This window comes from Chinchilla lanigera, unplaced genomic scaffold (genome assembly GCF_000276665.1).
Source record: "Chinchilla lanigera isolate Chin_1 unplaced genomic scaffold, ChiLan1.0 scaffold00052, whole genome shotgun sequence".
Lineage (NCBI taxonomy): Eukaryota > Metazoa > Chordata > Mammalia > Rodentia > Chinchillidae > Chinchilla > Chinchilla lanigera.
In genome coordinates, this window is record NW_004955453.1 from 8,734,747 (window position 1) to 8,751,635 (window position 16,889).

At 39.7% G+C, this 16,889-nt stretch overlaps 1 protein-coding gene across 1 annotated transcript in view; it reads right to left on the bottom strand.

Annotated features, from left to right (window-relative positions):
• Window positions 1-16,889, bottom strand: part of Nyap2 (neuronal tyrosine-phosphorylated phosphoinositide-3-kinase adaptor 2) — a 273,570-nt gene that overhangs the window by 148,899 nt on the left and 107,782 nt on the right. Inside the window, exon 4 of the mRNA XM_013519763.1 lies at window positions 5,892-6,193. Within this exon, the coding sequence (XP_013375217.1) occupies window positions 5,892-6,193 (302 nt within the window). The remainder of the gene's footprint in view (window positions 1-5,891; window positions 6,194-16,889) is intronic.

A 16,889-nucleotide genomic window follows, 5' to 3' on the forward strand; every position in this document is an offset into this window, starting at 1 on the left:
GTGAATGTAAATGTTATGTACTACAATGTACACCACTAAAAAAAGAAAGAAAAACGTGTCCTCCTGAATGAGCTGGTAATGGAGAAGTAAAACCGAGTGTGTGATTGCCCAGTATCAGTACAGACTTAGCTTTCCAAGTTGGGATTTTGGCCTGGGAGACCTGTCAGTTCCCCAAGATAATAAATGTGCTTGGTTATTTATACTCCTCTTTCCTCAACTGCATCCAGCTTGTTTTGAAACTTTACAGTGGCAGAAGACCAGATTCAGGCACCTTTAAATTTCCAACAGCAAACAGCTGAAGAGCAATGAATAGTCTTTGTATGAAAAACCACTTTATTCAAATGTGTGAAATGATTTCTTCCCAAGCTTAACAGCTAATTACTGGAAGAAACTCCTGTGTTATCGTGTTAAATAGTTGGGCTTCTGGAAATTATTCCTTGAAATCACTGCTGTTTCGTGGCTTTGATAAAGTAAACCACCTGAGTGGAGAGGCAGAACTGATTGCGGGCAACATGAAGAAGAAGGACCACTTCTGTTCTGTTTATCCCTGAGTCACAAGTCCAGCAAAGTAGACACTCAAGGTATTCTGCTTCAAGGACACAATCTAAGCTTTTTGGAAAAACCAGAATTCTAACTATTCCAGCATTTATTCTGCTTCTTGACTCAAAAGATAAGACTCCACTAAGCATTTGTAAAGAGAAAATCAGAAACCAGCATAAGTATTCCAGTTCAAAAATATGACCTTATTGTTTTGCAAATAAACAATCAGGAGCTTCCATCATAAAATAAACATTAAGAATAATTTGAGTGCAGAGCTCATAAAAAGTGGAAGTTAAAAAAATTATGGTTTTTAAAACACTCTAAAGCATAGAAGTTCTTGAATTTAATACAAACATGTTTCCTTCCTCATGCTAAATATTATATAATTTCCTCATATTTAAGTGTTACTGTAGCTGAGGACTATTTATGTCAATATCTTGTTAAAAGACTATTTACCCATGGAATATTTTCTCATTTATTTGTACCACTGTAAAATTTGGGTATTTTGCCATTTTTTTCATTTATTTAATTTTAGTTTTCAAATATTGTATACATATATATATATCATATTTATTATGTTGTTTTAAAATATGTACACGTTGTAGAATGGCTAAATTGAGGTAATTAATGTATACCTACCTCACACTCATTTCTGAAATTTTAATATCTCAGTGATTTCAAGAATACAATATATAGTTTTCAATTGTAGTTATCATGCTACACAATAGATCTCTTGAACTTCCTCTTTGTATCTAACTGAAAGTTTGTAGCCTTTGCTCAACAGTTCCAGAATTCCTAGCCCTTGGTAACTAACTACCATTCTCTAAGTTCAGCGGTAGTTCATTTCACCTGGAAGTGGGGTCATGTGGTAACCATCTTTCTGCACCTGTCTTATTTCATTTCACACAATGTCTCCCACATTTATTCATGTTGCTGCACTTATTTTTACCACTGAAAAATATTCGGTAATATGCCATACTATGTGTATACATAACCACGCTTTTTTCTCCATTTATCAGCTGATAGACACTTGGGTTTTTTCCATACCTCAGTTATTCTGAACAGTGCTGTCACAAACACAGTGTGTCAAGCTCTCTGACATGCGGAAGTTATTTCCTATGGATGTATACTCACTTAATGGGATTGCTGGGTGATAAGGTAGTGTTATTTTGAGTTATTTTTGAGGATCCTTGTGCTTTTTTGCCTTAATGAATACACCAATTTACACTACCAGCAGTGTGCAAGGATTTTCTTTCCTCCATATCTTTGCTGGCACTTATTATTTTGCATTTTTTGATGGTATCCATGTGTTAAAAGCTGAAGTCTCAAATATGTAGAGTGGGTGAATGTATCTTTATTTTCCCTTTCCTATCTGTTTTCAATATATGTCTTGCACCAAACCAGAATTTCATTTTATTCAGGAATGGTGGTACTTAACATTACAAATTGTACTGACTTCTGTTTGTATGGGAATTTCTTCTTAGCATGCACCTTGTGGGAATTAGCCCACTGGCCTGACATAAGAGTATGAGGAAGGCAGGAAACTATCAATTCCATCTCACTGAGTCACTTGCCTAAAGCCAGTGTTTGCCCCTGGTCTCTAAGTGCAGCTCCTTTTGCATACACTGCACGGCTTCTCTGACCATAGAGTTACTGAGGACTGGAGTATGCATTTAGCTAGGGGCCAGGAATAACTGAGGCACAATGGCATAGCTGGATCACATACCAGATCCAGCTTCTTGTACAATTTATTATTCCTTCTAGTTAACTTTTTCTAGTTAACCTAATAATCTTTCCTCAAAATGAATGGCTACCACACTGAAGAATAAAGGGTCATTAAAATATTTATAGTATATTATTTGCTAATTTATGTTCTCCACTGTATAAACTTTTCCAAGTTGTTGCCATTGTAGGGCCTCCTAAAATAGAGCAATAAATCTATATTTTAATGTGACAGAATTATAATTTTTAAACACTAAGTTGTACTTGGAATGTAAGTTTCTGTTTGTGTTCAACTGTCTTTGTTTCCTTCTCTCTTTCTTTTTTCTGTTTTGAAAAGTCACTTTGCTATAAGTTCAGTTCTTTTTACTTTTATCCACAGGGAAATCATAATCCTTTGCTTAAATAGAAGCTGGTTACCATGGAAATGCCACTGAACCAATATCTTGATTTTGCTGACGTGCAATGTAAAAAGAAAAGGCAGGCTAAGGTTTATAAAAGTCACTTTTTATCTGCATTATAATGTTGATAGCTAGAAAATTATAAGGAAAGCATATGCTCTGTAATGAACTTCAGTTAGCTGGTAATTATAAAGAACTGAGAATTCATAAAAGAGCAATTTACATATTTATGTAATTTTGGACTCACATATACACATATGTACACATGCATTTGGATTCAAAATGTTTTCCATGCTGAACTAAGCCCTGATTCTATCCTTTTATTATTGAAGTCATAAAATGTTAGGAGAGATCTGAAGATAGTTCTGCAACTGCTTTTGTTCCTAAGAGTTCTGAGGAAAAAGCAAAATATGCATAGAAAACCAATTCACTTTTCTAGAGAAGTGTACCATTTCTGCACAGGATGCTAATAACTCATCCAGTCTACTCAAAACTCTCCACTAGCAGCCCCCATGGAGGGCTTTCCAGGTGTTCTTGAGACATTTCTGAGGTGAAATATTTGACTTGGATCTAGTGTTCCAATGGACTCACTGTTCAGTAAGCAATTTTCCAAGTTTAAGTTATTACATCTTTATTACTGCACCTAAGTCACTTTCTCTTCGTTTGTCTTCATAAGAAATGAAGACTACACAGCTACTGTGTACTGTTGGATAACCCTTGATCCTTCAGTGGTGAAGGACCTTAGGAAAAAAGTATGGCTTTCAGGAACTAGCCACCTGAAGCATCCCAGATGGATGGTAATCTGCTGTATTTTTAAGAAATCACTCACATATTTCTCCTGTCAGACAGTAATGATGTTGTTTTCCTACACTTTCACCCTAATTACCCAGCAATGTGACCCTTGAGGGGGGCTAGTCTGCGGTACGCACTTCACATTCCTGTAAAGAAGGTTCCTGGCAGCATGACACTTTCTTCTATCATATTCTTTCTCTGTCCTACTTCTCTCCCTGCAGGGGACTTATTTATTTCCCTTTATTCTTGAATGGTTCTAGATTGCATTCAGAAATTGCTTTCCTAAATCAGTAGTCTTTTTAACAATCTAATGTAATTGTAATCTAATGTGATTGAGTGTAGAATTTCTCAGCAGGAGAGGCGTGACTGCTAGACACAAGATCACACAAAAACCAAATAAATGAAAGACACCATGTACGAATATTACAGAAAATCTGGGAACAGTATTTGAAATTTACAGTATTCATGTCTCTAGATCCTTTTGCTGCATTAATATGCAAACTAAATATTTACATTGTTTCTAAAAACATGGATGTGTTGATGTGTTTGCTATATAAATTATTACAAGTTGCAGAATATACTGACAAAATTGATTTATGGAAAAAAAGAATCCAATTTCTAATAACCTCACCCAAAAATATATGCAGACAGACACATACACAAATCTTAACCATAGTACTATTCCATGTAGCTACACAGACTTTAACCACTGTAACCACTGAATCATCAGTAAGATAATCAACCACTGTAAATTATACTTCTCTCCTTAAAAGTGATGTTTCCTGACAAATTGCATGCCAACAAAATAGTCACCATAAAGTAAGTGAACTCACAAAACAGAAAACTATGCACTATTTTTTGAACTTTTCAAATAAACATACACATGTAAGTTATTCACATGTGTGTTCTCTCACACACATAAACACACATATTTATACATGTATGTAACAAACACGTTATGCAATTTTGCATATATATGTAGTAGGAGGAACTAAGGCTTCTCTATAGAACTGATGAATCAGCTTCATCACAAGACATTTATCCCATCACTCAGCAATGCACTGAATCTATGGTCTTCTGGCCAAAGGTACTGGGGCACTAAGAAGAGAATGAAGGGTAAGGGGGAGATGGTAGGTACCACGTGGGTGCCTTGCCTCATGGACTGCATTTGAGCCTCTGCAGAAAGATGAAGGCCAGAAGGTGAGGGAGAAACCAGGAGCCCCATTGGCAAAGGGTTCTGCCAGCTGAGGAAAGACCGTGTGTTTTCCACTCTCTGCTGCGATCCTGCATGCCAACTTTGTAGTGCAAGGGCTCAAGGAAGCCTTCTGTGGAGAAGGTAGCATGGGGCAAGGGGGCAGAAAGACTTCAGACCTGCTGCAACTCTCTTGGCAAACTGGCCATTGGCAGCAATGGGAACACTGAGGTGTTCCTCTCCACAGATATGTAAAAATCTGAACCACCCCAGATCATGAACTGACTGCCTGGGACCCTCAAAATTAAAATGTTGAACTCGTACTCCCAATATGATGGTATTTAGAGGTGGCGGTTGTGAGAGTACAAGAAGACAGTGCTCTGCAACCTGGAAGAGAAACCTAACCAGAGAAGATCATCCTGGTACCCTAATTGTTCCAACCTCTGAACTTAAAGGAATAAATTACTGTTCATTATAAACTACCCAGTCTATACCGTTTTGTTATAGCAACCTGAACTGACTAAGACAGTTTGTAGCAAAGCCCACTTGAGACTACCCTGCCATCAAGCAGCTCCCAGGAAAAGCTCAGGAGAACTGTGCTCTTACTTACTGAAGTAAGGGCAAAAGAACCTGTGAGATTAGGGTTAACTGGACTTAATTTATGTATTTATATTCAGAGATCAGTGAGGAAAATAGAATATAGCTGATGTGTGTGTTTCAAAGCTGAGATAAAGGTAGAAATGACAGATAGAAAGTGGAGATGGAATTATATAGACTACACACATGCATCCATTTATATTCACTGGAAAGAAATATATTTCTAAAAGACATGTTTACAGGTTGTTTTCTTTATAAATCTTGGCACCAAAACATTCCCCTAATAATTGCGTAATGCTTCTTTGAGTTATGCAAATCATATTAATAAAAGCAAGAAAATATAAATTCTAGAATTATTTCTGGGCAAAGTAAATTTCGAATGATTCAAAGCTTAAAGGGGGTAAAAAAAAAAAACTCACATATTGCCTTCTCTTTCTTATTATACAAATTAAGTACATCCGTCTGGGTGCTTCTGGGTGTCATTTGAAAACACATCAAAAAACAACCTTCCCCCTTGGTATTTCTTTTCTGGGACTTCGGGGTGAGGGAAGCAGGATTATGTGGCCCTGTGAGGAAGGCAGATGTGGTTAGTGGGGTGACCCAAGGGTGCTCCTGAGACTCTGGGGTGCGGCGGGGCAGGTGAGAGTTACCTTCAGTCCTCTCCGGGGGCTTCCCGCTCTTACTGGCTGTGGTACTGTTGACCGTCTCCGAGGAGGTGCTCAGCTTGGTGCTGGGGTCCCGCTTGGGCTTGGGTGGTGGCTGTCTCCGGGTGCAACAGCTGCTGTCATCCTCCGTGCCCCCGACAGAGTGCAGGGACTGGGACCTCACCGTGAAACCACTCGAGCAAGGATGGGGAAGCCTGTCCTGAGGAGCGGGCATCGTCATGAATCCCATGCGAAAATGTTTGCCCACGTAGCTTGCTTCATGGCCTCGCCCTACTTCTCCACCTATGCTGTAAAAGAAAGCAGACCAAAATCCATGAAGAGAGAACCAGCCTGTGTATGCAGGGTCACAGACACAAGCTTATTTCACCTACAGGTGAAATTTCAAACTTTAACTTTGGACTGAAGAAGCATTCATTTGACAAAGGGCTGCCTTTTAAAACAATTTTAAGTAGCATGGAAGCATTCTACCATTTTATGTTTGAGTATGAAAATAAAGCAAATACAATTTGATTACCATTAGAAATCTTAACTCGTATTTCCAGCTATCTTGATATCCAGATGCACCGAATCCCTCAAAGTGAGGAAGATCCTGCACAGCACACTGTGTCTTCAGTCCTTTTTGTTTGTTTGTTTGAGACAAACAATATTAGTAGCTTAAACAATAAACAAGGATTTGGTGCCAATGATTCCTGGAATAATTTTGAGTCTGAGTGTCCAGGACTTAGACTCATGCCCACTTCATTAAAATCAGCCTTATCTGCTTATTACATCGGGGAAAATTAAACAACACAGGTTCTCTTTTCAAACACCAGAAAGAAAGGAAGAAGGAGAAAATGCAAGCAATATGTGTTGCTGCACATCTATAATCCTGGTCTTCTGGGAGGTTAAGGAAGGACTACAAATTGAAGTCCAGCCTGAGCAATTTAGGAACTTGGTGAGACCTTGTCTAAAAAATAAATAAATAAAAAAGAGACCTGGTTATAGAGATCAGTGCAAAAGCCCAGGGTTCCATCCAAGAGAAGAAAAATAAAGAGTGAAAGATAGAAGGAAGGAAAGAAAAGGAGAAGGGAAAGAAGGAAGGAGGAAAGGAAGGAAAGAAGGAGAAAAGGAAGGAAAGAAGGAAGGAAGGAGAAAAGGAAGGAAGGAAAGAAGGGAGGGAGGGGGAATAAAATGGGGAGGGAAGGATAGAGAAAGGGAGGAAAGAAAAGGGAAGATAAATATTTTTAAATTGGTGATGAACCAATCGTCAACTTGTCTGTTCTCCAGACACTCTCAGTTGTGATAGAGATTTACTTACTACAAAAAGGGAAAAAAATCAACGCTCTTAACAAGCAGGACTCCCACAACAACAACATTTAGTAAAGAGATATAGTTGAAAGACTAACTGATCTGAGATGGCTCTAATTATTTCATAAGTATTCAAGATCTACAAGGTTTCCAAGTTTAAGGTTAAATTTAACACAGGAAGTTTGAACACACATTTAAAAGAGACACATCTCTCAGTTTGAAATTCATCTAATCATCTAGGAAACTGTTCTTGAACCTCTCTCTGTGCTATTAAAAAACGGACATAAGAATGAACTCAAAATTTAGGAGGCAGATTTCTCTACAGTTTTACTATATCTACAGAGTTCATTCCCCCATGGGAGGGGAATGAAAAGAAATATGACTACAAGACTTTTAACTGACTTTCTTAGACACTTTTTACATATGAGTAGTAAAAAGTATCTTTGAGTATATGAATTTTGGAACTTCACTGAGTCTACATTTCTTCATAAATACATTTATCAAGAATTCTTTGTAACCTTAATTTTAACTGGCTATTCCTTCATAATGTGATGAAGTTCAAGGTTAGAATTATACTTTGCATTATTTTTTCTTTCATCCTATAATGACCTTTATCACAAGTTTAACATCCCAGGAGGAGCAATAATGAGAAATAAGTGACAGACTTAGGACAACTACATACCCATTGTGGATAAGTCAGAAAGGAATTAACAACATCATTAGACTCTGACTGTGCCATTGAATTACAGTGATAACATGCCACCAATTTAGAAACATATATCACCCTTTCCTTGAATATTTTCAGTTGTTACTCAGACCTCTGCAATGAGGGTGGCTGCAAGTTCAGTCCATCAGTGAGCCCTAGATACCCAGTAAGAGGAATCACATTAAAGTTACGGTAAAGCAGGAGTAGTCACACCAGAACAGCAAGCATCCTACCTCTGTGCAGTGATTCAAAGCATTTTATTTGCTGGATTTATTTCAAGAACCTTCATCAAGACATAAATAAGGAGCTTACTCAGAGTGGCTTGGTGAAAAATCATTAAGAACTTAAGAGAGAAAAGGGTGGAGGACGAGAGGGCAGTCTTCATGGTATGGGAAGCTTGTCTTAGGTTGTGATGACTCTAGCCATGATCTCACAGATGAGATATACGATTTTATCTAATTTTCCCTTAGATTATGTTTTATCCCCATGTCTTTTCCTTTTTCTGGTGTATCACTGAACAAAAGGAGTTTTAAGGATTTATTTGGACAATCGTTTTCAGTAAACAGCCTCCTGAGGAGATTTATGCTTGTGTTAGTGCACAGGGGCATTAACGAGAGACTTAAAAGAAATAATTATATCAGCAATTTTCCTGTTACTTTTGACCTAAATAGGGTCTGTGCCTTTTGCCGGATAGATAATGAGCTCTGCTGCATTGTTTCAGAATTACCTTTTTCTCAGCACAAAACACTTTACCTGCTTCTGTTCATAAATGTGCTTACACACACACACACACACACACACACACATGCACTTCTTCCAAGAAAAATTCAATATGTGCTTTGAACAAGAGCAGTTACAAGTTGCAAGTTTAGTTGGCCAGGTTGTGAATGCAAGATGAAACAGTGGAGCTAAGATTGAGTATAATAACTGAAGCCCATAAGCAATTTCTGAATTTGCTAAAAGCCCTGTGAAACATCTAAATATGCAGATTCCTGGACTCCACAGTAAGGGCAACAACTGCATTATACCTGTGGATTCAGAATCTCTGCAACTGTAGCCAACAAGTTTGTGTTTGAAAAACTCCATCCCTGTTTCTGAAGTAGCTGGGCCAGAACCCCTTAGAAACATTAAAAACAATCATCATTACTCACAAACATCTGTTAGAAATAGTCAGAAGCTACAAGTACCAAAGGAAAAGTCACAAATAAGAAAAAGTGCGCTGCATTATCATTCAGATCTTTTTAGGTTTTCCTGCACTGAGAAATAATCTCCAGTCTCTACTGTTTACAACACAGGTTTCCTGCTTGTGTCACTGGGACTACCTGTTCATGGGCTGTGGCTTTGCTCCCTACACTACTTTCATTCTACCATGTAGTCCTGTCTGGGTTGCATTCTCACTGCTGAGACACAATTTAAAGGAAGAAAGGTTTAGTTTGGTTTGTAGTGTGCACAGGTTTCAGTTCATAGTCAGGTGGTTCTGAGGCAGGACATCACAGCTCAGGTGCATGGCAGGGTGAGTTGTTTATGGAATGGCAGACAGGAAACAGAGATAGAATGAAAGGGAAAACAGGAAAGAGATAAACCCTTCCAATCAACACCCCCCAGGGATCCATGTCTTCTCAACAAAGTCCACTGTCTAAGAGCAAGTCAGTTATAAAATCGCTATGGAATAATCCAGTAATCATTATAATGTGTCCAATCACCTCCCAAAAGTGCATGAGGTTTGGGGGAGAAATCTAGATACAAACCATAACGTTCTACTCCAGCCCCACATCCCCTTATGCAAAATGCATTTCATCCATCTCTAAGAGATGTTAAAGTCTTAAGTTTCTGGATTGCCAAAAAGTTCAAGTACAAAGTCTCCTCTGAGACATATGGCACACTCTTACCTGTGAGCCCCTATGAGAAAATAAAAAAGTTAAACAGTGCCAGCATACAATGGCACAGGATAAACACTCCCATTCTAAATGGGAGAACAGGGGACTAGAAACCAATGAAACCAAAGCAAGACCAAAACCCAGCTGGGCAAACATTAATTCCTGTAGCTCCTTGTCTAGCACCTGGGGCAAACTGTTGCAACATGTGAACTCCAAAAGCTTTGGTTGGCGGCATGGCCAGTGGTTGTAACCCTCATAGCTTCTCTCTTGTACTGGCTTTGTTCACTGCTTGTGGCTTTCCTTAGATGTTTTACATTCCTGGCTTCTCCAACATCCTGGGGTCTCGAGTACACTTGGGGCTTCAGACTCACAGCTTCATGCACTGCCATCTCAGGGCCACACTTCCTGCCCTCCCAGTTCTGAAATCTGGATGGAAGGTGCTCTGATCCCATGAGGCTTGCATTCTGCAAGTCTGTAAAATCAGCACCGCGTGGATGATGCAAAAGTCTGCTGCCAGCTTGAGCAGTAGCCAGGGGCCTTTGAATCGTGGCTGCACTGACCTCTGATTGCCTAGAGGATAGAGTGCTGGGAATTAAATCCTGGGGAATAAAGGTTCTAGGCTGCCATTCTTCTTCTCCAAGAAGGTGCCCTGGGGCTGTCTTCTCAGAAGAAAGGCTTTCACTTTTGTAACATTGAGTCTGTGAATGGTGGGGTCCTGCTGGTTTCTGTAATGCCTTCAAGCCATCTTTTTCATTACTCTGTTGCAAGGGACTCAGCTTTGTTTTATTGTCAAACTTTTCAGCAGCCAGGTTCTCTTCTACTCCATGTTTATTGGACCCAACTTTAAAGGAGGTTCCTCTCTGGCAAAACTCAAAATGTTTTAAATGATTCAGCTCAGCTCTTAGCTCTTGATTCTCAATGTAGAGCTTGCTAAAAGCACCCAACAGTACCCAGGCCACAGCTTCAATGTTTGGCTGCCTTGAAATTTTCTCTGCCAGGTTAATGACCTCACTGCAGTTAATTTCAGTCTCTCTTAAGGTCTCAGGACATAAGCAGAGTGTAGATAAAATTTCTGCCAGAGCATAACATGGATGATTTGGAGTCCAACTGCCAATGGAATCCTTGTTCCCAACAGAAACCTTCTGAGACTGGTCTTTTCTGTCTACATTTCTATCAACATTTTGGTCTTCTGAGTTCCATCCAGAATCTCCTAGCAATCTTGGCTTATAGTATTGTAGGACTGGTTCTCCAGTAGACATCTTCAAATATTTCCAATTCTCCCTGAAAGCAGTTCCAAGGCATCTAAAACATATGATCAGTCTCAAGCAATGTCCCCACTTCTCTGGCGCCAAAATCTCTCTCAGTTATTTTCTTATCACTGAGACACAATACCTGATGCCCACAAATTAAAGGAAGAAAGGTATATTTTGGCTCACAGTTTGTAGAGATTTCATTCCATAGTCAGGCAGCTCTGAGACAGGGAAGCATGACCAGGGCCATGGCAGAGACAAGCTGATACGGCAGACAGGAAGCAGAAATAGAGTGAAGGGAGGAGGAGGGAACAGATAAACCCTTCCAGGCCACACCCCCAGTGACCAATGTGTTCTAACCAGATTCCACCGCCTAACCACAAAGTCAGCTCTAAACTCACTAGTGGTTTTGATTATCATGTTCCCATGATCCAATCACCTCCCCAAGCCCCACTTATGCATACATGAGGCTTTGGGGGCACATCTAGATATGAACTATAACAGGCCACTCTTGGAATACACTGTTGTCCTGACCAGGAAAGATAAACATACTGAAACATACAATGTCCCCTAAGGTTTCTGCCTTACATGGTGTGTGATTTTTTTCCTTCACATCCTACTAGATGAAACCTGTCTTTTAGCCAAGCTTGATGTCAATGGATGGGATATATTATCCTTCCACAAGAAAGTATTTCAGGTGATCTGATAACGTGTTGGTATGCGTGCTCCTTTTACTGATAGGGGACCAAATATTTGATGTGGCCTCTGTGTTGGTGTATGACTAAGATCTCTCTTCCAGAGAGAAGTTGCCGTGAAGAATGAAGATAGCTAACATGACAACCAATGATCTACTAGGGGAATTTGTGTTTGCAGTCTGCCGTGGTTCAAATGTACTCCCCACCCAAAGCACGTGTTGGAAACTTAATCTCCAGGGCAACAAGTTTGGGACATGGGACCTCATGGGCAGTGTTTAAGTCAGGAGGGCTCCACCTTTGTGAGTGGATTGATGTTGATTATAAAACGGTTTGAGGCTATGAGCACAATCTCTTGCTCTCTGTTGTCTTATGATACCTTCTACCATGTTATGATGAAACAACTAGGCTGTCAACAAATGCAGAACTTTGATACAGAACTTTTCTGCCTCCCTAATAAGATGTCAGATAAAAGTCTATTGTTTATGAAGTACCCAGTCTGTGGTATTGCAGAAGAAAATGGACAAAGACACCATCCTTAAAATGCTGGGCTCCTCAGGAATAAAGGTACTGGTTTTTATAGGCATATATTTGTTCCATAGAAGACACAGAAGTGAAACAATAATATAGTGTTGTCTCCCAGAAAATTTGAAACCCTGTGTGTACAAAGAACAGCAGACAAGGAGAGGGTGGAAGAGACCATTGACTCCACTCAGAAGGAAGAGATTGGGCTACATTTACAAGGCAGAGAAAAATGAGCGTGAACCCAATGCAAGCCTCTTGGGTGCCTCCTAATACTTTCTTGCTCACTTGTGACTTTGAAAGATTATATACAGCAACCTTGGCACAAGAAGGCTGTGGTTACCAGGGGTTGCAATTTCTTATGAAAGAGGAATTAGTCCCATAACAAAATAAGCTACTCAATGTTAAGGAAGGTGAGGCTACTTTAAAATGATAGAGGAAAGAAATGTTAATATTAGTTGCAGCCCCAAGTAAACTGCCGTGATGAGGACTGCAGCTTGTCACAGTAACAGTACCCTTCTAAGTTTCTCTCAGGAAGAGTCAGATGGGATCCAAGATACATCCAGTCCCCAAGCACACAGTAAGATACCAACGGCATCGAAGGGTGAGCTGTGGTAACCAGGGAGGTGTGTGGCTCCATTCACCCTCGAGAGAGAATGTTCTCAGGATAGTAGTTATTTCACAGCAGCCCTCTCTAGTCTGCTGCAGCCTTTTGCTCAAGATCTATTCTATCCCAAGAAATGGGTGAGGTAGTAGACCTGCTACTTCTACATAGTGTGGAACACTCTCTGTCTCCATGTTCCCATAATGAGCTGGTGGAGACTTTCCCACTGCCACCACATTCTTATCTTTCCAAGCACCTTTCTTTGCCCCTGCACTTACACTGTGACCAGATATTAGTCTGACTCATTCTTCCTCCTTAATTCTTTTCTTTGGTAAACAGCCCCCTTAGTAAATCTCTCATTTTTTCACTTTCATGTTCATTTCTCTCTTGAGGCGAACTTGAACTGACATACTTGGAAACATCTTACAGCTGATGACATCAAAAACCACAGGAGAAGGAAAGCAAGGCCTAAAAACACACTCCAGACTCCAGAAAGAAGAAATGCTATGAAAACAGGTAATTCTCCTGCTGCAGACTGAATATTTAGATAGTACTGAGCGAGTAGGTAAACAGTTCTACCACAGGCAAGTTGGCTTGAAGTGAAAGTTATGTGGGCCAAAGAGAGCAGTCTTTTCAATACAACTCTTACACTCTGGATAGATTAAGCCTAATGCAGCTCAAGTTATAAAAATAAAAACAAGTTTCATAACCCTGAATGTAAACAAGTATGGTTTTTCTTACACAATGAAAGTGATGTTCCAAAATCAAGTTGTCTGTTGGTTGGTTTTCTACTATAAAACATGAAAAATAAACTATTGATTGCTTAAATCAAGGGAGTAGGTTGCATTTCTTTTCAGAGCAAATTGAAAAGGTATTTGTAAACGTCTCCTCCAAGAAAAATATTGGCTATTAAAGAGGCCTAGACACACATGCACTGGAATCGTGTGTTACAGGTTGTGCCCCCAGGTCCAACAATGAGCCACTGAATAGCAGTAGTGACTGAATCTCAGGGTCTATGTCTTTATCTGCTAAATAATTGTATTGGGCCAGTTTGATTTACTTTAAATTACTACTTTTAAATCCTTCAGCTTTATTTACAGAATCATCCATTATATTATCCATGTCTGTAAAGCACAGCATGTGGTACCACCCACCCTTAAAATTTTTACACAGAAAAGCTGAAATAAAATGTCTTACATTTATCTCAAAGCATCAAGAAAATCTAGACTAATAGAGTGCAATTGCTAACTTTCTTAAATATTTGCTTCATTTTTCCAAAGAACTCAGTGATAAGGATTTACTGTGAAATCCTTGAAGGTCCTCTGAGAATGCTGATCAATAGGAAATGTCATTTGTCATGTTCTCTTGAAAATCCAGCAGTGTAAATGTTGTGTGCCTCTTTCTGAGAAATTTTGAGGAAAAAAAAAAAAAGAACTAAACAAAAACAAAAAATCCTCTGAGAAAATTGAGTTACAGAGGTGAGAGTTCATCTTTAAAACTGCTGGGAGTTGCCTCTTTGTTCAGTTTTTTTTTTTTTTTTTTTTTTTTTTTTTTTTTTTTTTTTTTTTTTTTTTTTTTTTTTTTTGTCTTTTTGAAACAGGGTCTCACTATGCAGTTCCGGCTGCCTTGAGCTTACTTTGTAGCCCAGGCTGGCCTTGAACTCTCAGTGATTCTCCTGCCTCAACCTCCTGAGTGCTGGGATTACAGGCGTAGGCCACCACGCCCAGCTCTTTGTTCAGTGTGAATGAAACATCCCAATAATTTGTAGTAGAGCTGCCTATGGGAGCCACTGAAAAAAATAAAATCCTAATCTCTCTCTCGCTCTCTCACTCTCTCGCTCTCTCGCTCTCTCGCTCTTTCTCTCTCTCCCCCCAGCTCTGTCCTTCCTCACTGTCTCCCTTCTCTACCTCCATTTGTATGTGTGTGTGAATGTACCTACTTTCAAGTCCTCCCTCCCTCCCTCTCTCCGTGTGTGTGTGTGTGTGTGTGTGTGTGTGTGTGTATGTGTGTGTACCCGCCTTCAAGTCCATCTAGAAAAACTGGGAGACAAACTGAAGAGATATCTAGAACTATACTGTCTCAATTATTTACTTCTGCAGAATTGAGCTCAAAAATCCATCTCTGATGTCGATTTGCAATGCATGATATTTCTAACTTTGTGAAATCCTAAACACCTGCATGGTTCTTTCCTGTTGGTTTTTCAAGGAGAGGCATTGGTCTGGTCTTAGAGAAAAGAAAATTTCAACCATAAAGTAAACAGAGAATATTTGAAAGGGAAATATAAGCTACAGCTCTCAAACAGAAACTGAAATTTGCCTGTTGTCAAGTTGACCAGTGACATCTGTTATATGTTTGAAGTTTTTGTGTTAGACATTTCACTATGAATGAGTAGCAAAAAAGATCAGTACTTCGACTTTGCTATTTAAAAGCATGAGTGAGAAAGACTGACTATGACACCACCTCCCTCTTGCTTTCTCTGCAGCTACACAGGCCAAACACTGACTTTGGTTGTCCACTGAGAACATGTCCTGCACCGCCCCCCCCCCCCCCCCATCAGAAGGACACCTGCTCCAGAACACCGTCCTCTTCTAATTACCATGTCCAGCTAAACTGGTCTGTTCTTATGAAAACCGGGTTTACAAAGAGCCAAGAGAATAGTATATTGCAACTTTTCCTACTTGAGCTGGTTTTATGCAACAACCCAAAGCCAGACTTCAAAGGGGAAGGCATGATTACTGACACATGCGTCAGTTTCACGGTGCTTGTCAGACCATTCATCACAGGTATACACAGTCGGCGTTGATGAACATGGGGGCTGGCCCCTTCACGTACATCCACCATTAGAAGAGCACAGCTGTCTTCCTGCTCACCACCATAGTCACTAGCACATATTTGCTTTATAAAGGGAAAATGAAGAAAGGAAGTAAACTCGCTTCAGAATTACCAGACAGATGACTTTTTAGTGGATCTGTCCTGTTCTGTTTTTTTGCGTTCTGTTTTGTTTTGCTTCTTGGGAATTCATTCTCCCTTCTCCCGGCAATGGATATTCCTATAAAGAGACCGACTTCCTTCCCCTCAGCCAGCACGGCCTTCAGGCCTAGCCATTAGATGCTAGGTGACCCTGGTCCCCATGACTATTTTGAGGCTAGCAAATGCCTTGAGTCAGACCAATTGGAGTGAACCTCAAGCACTGAGTGGAAATTGCAACAGCCCAAACCAGCTTCATCCTTCTTATCACCATGAAAGGAGATTAGTGGGTCAGGTCTTGTGGCAGTGTTGAGGACCTGGATCTAGTTATTTCCACAGATGGTCATTGCTAGGACTCTTTAGGTATGTCAGCTTCTAAATTCCACTGTGTTGGAGACAACTATAGTTGGATATTCTGGTATTTGTATTGGCAAATATCCTAAGTGAACCAGGATGACGCTCTGTAGATAGCAGTGACTAAATACAAGCTATTAACTAAAAGACAGCAGGTGTCAGGGAAGAACTGGGAATGACAAAGAGCAGGAAATGAATGCATTCTACTTATTTATTGTTTGGAAATATTTTTCTATTTTAACTCCCTGAATAGAAATAATTTACTGCCTTGTACACTCACCTCATATTTTTCACGGCGCAGTATACTTTGATGTGGAAACCTGGCTGCAGTAAAATTAAACTGTATTCATATTTTCTTCCAAATCATTCACTCACCATTACCCTTAATGTCTTCCCCGAGCCCCACTTGCTCATTCAAAGCTGTAATCTCTGGATTTCTTGCCTTCGGCTCAAGCATTCATTTTCCCACTTCATATCCTCATGATGTCTGTTTCTCTACTTTTATGCTCCTTGTATCTTACTCCCTTAGATTTTTTTCAGACATCAATTTCCTGCGTCTGAATTTTTATTGATGCTTCTTGGATGTGAAGGTCAAATGTTAAAAGGGAAATTTTAGACACCTCTCTATTAACTGGTTAAACTACTATAGAAGGACATAATTAAACAATGAGGGGGAGATCTACCCTTAAGAGAGGAATTCCAATTCCCATTAGCTCCAGATGTT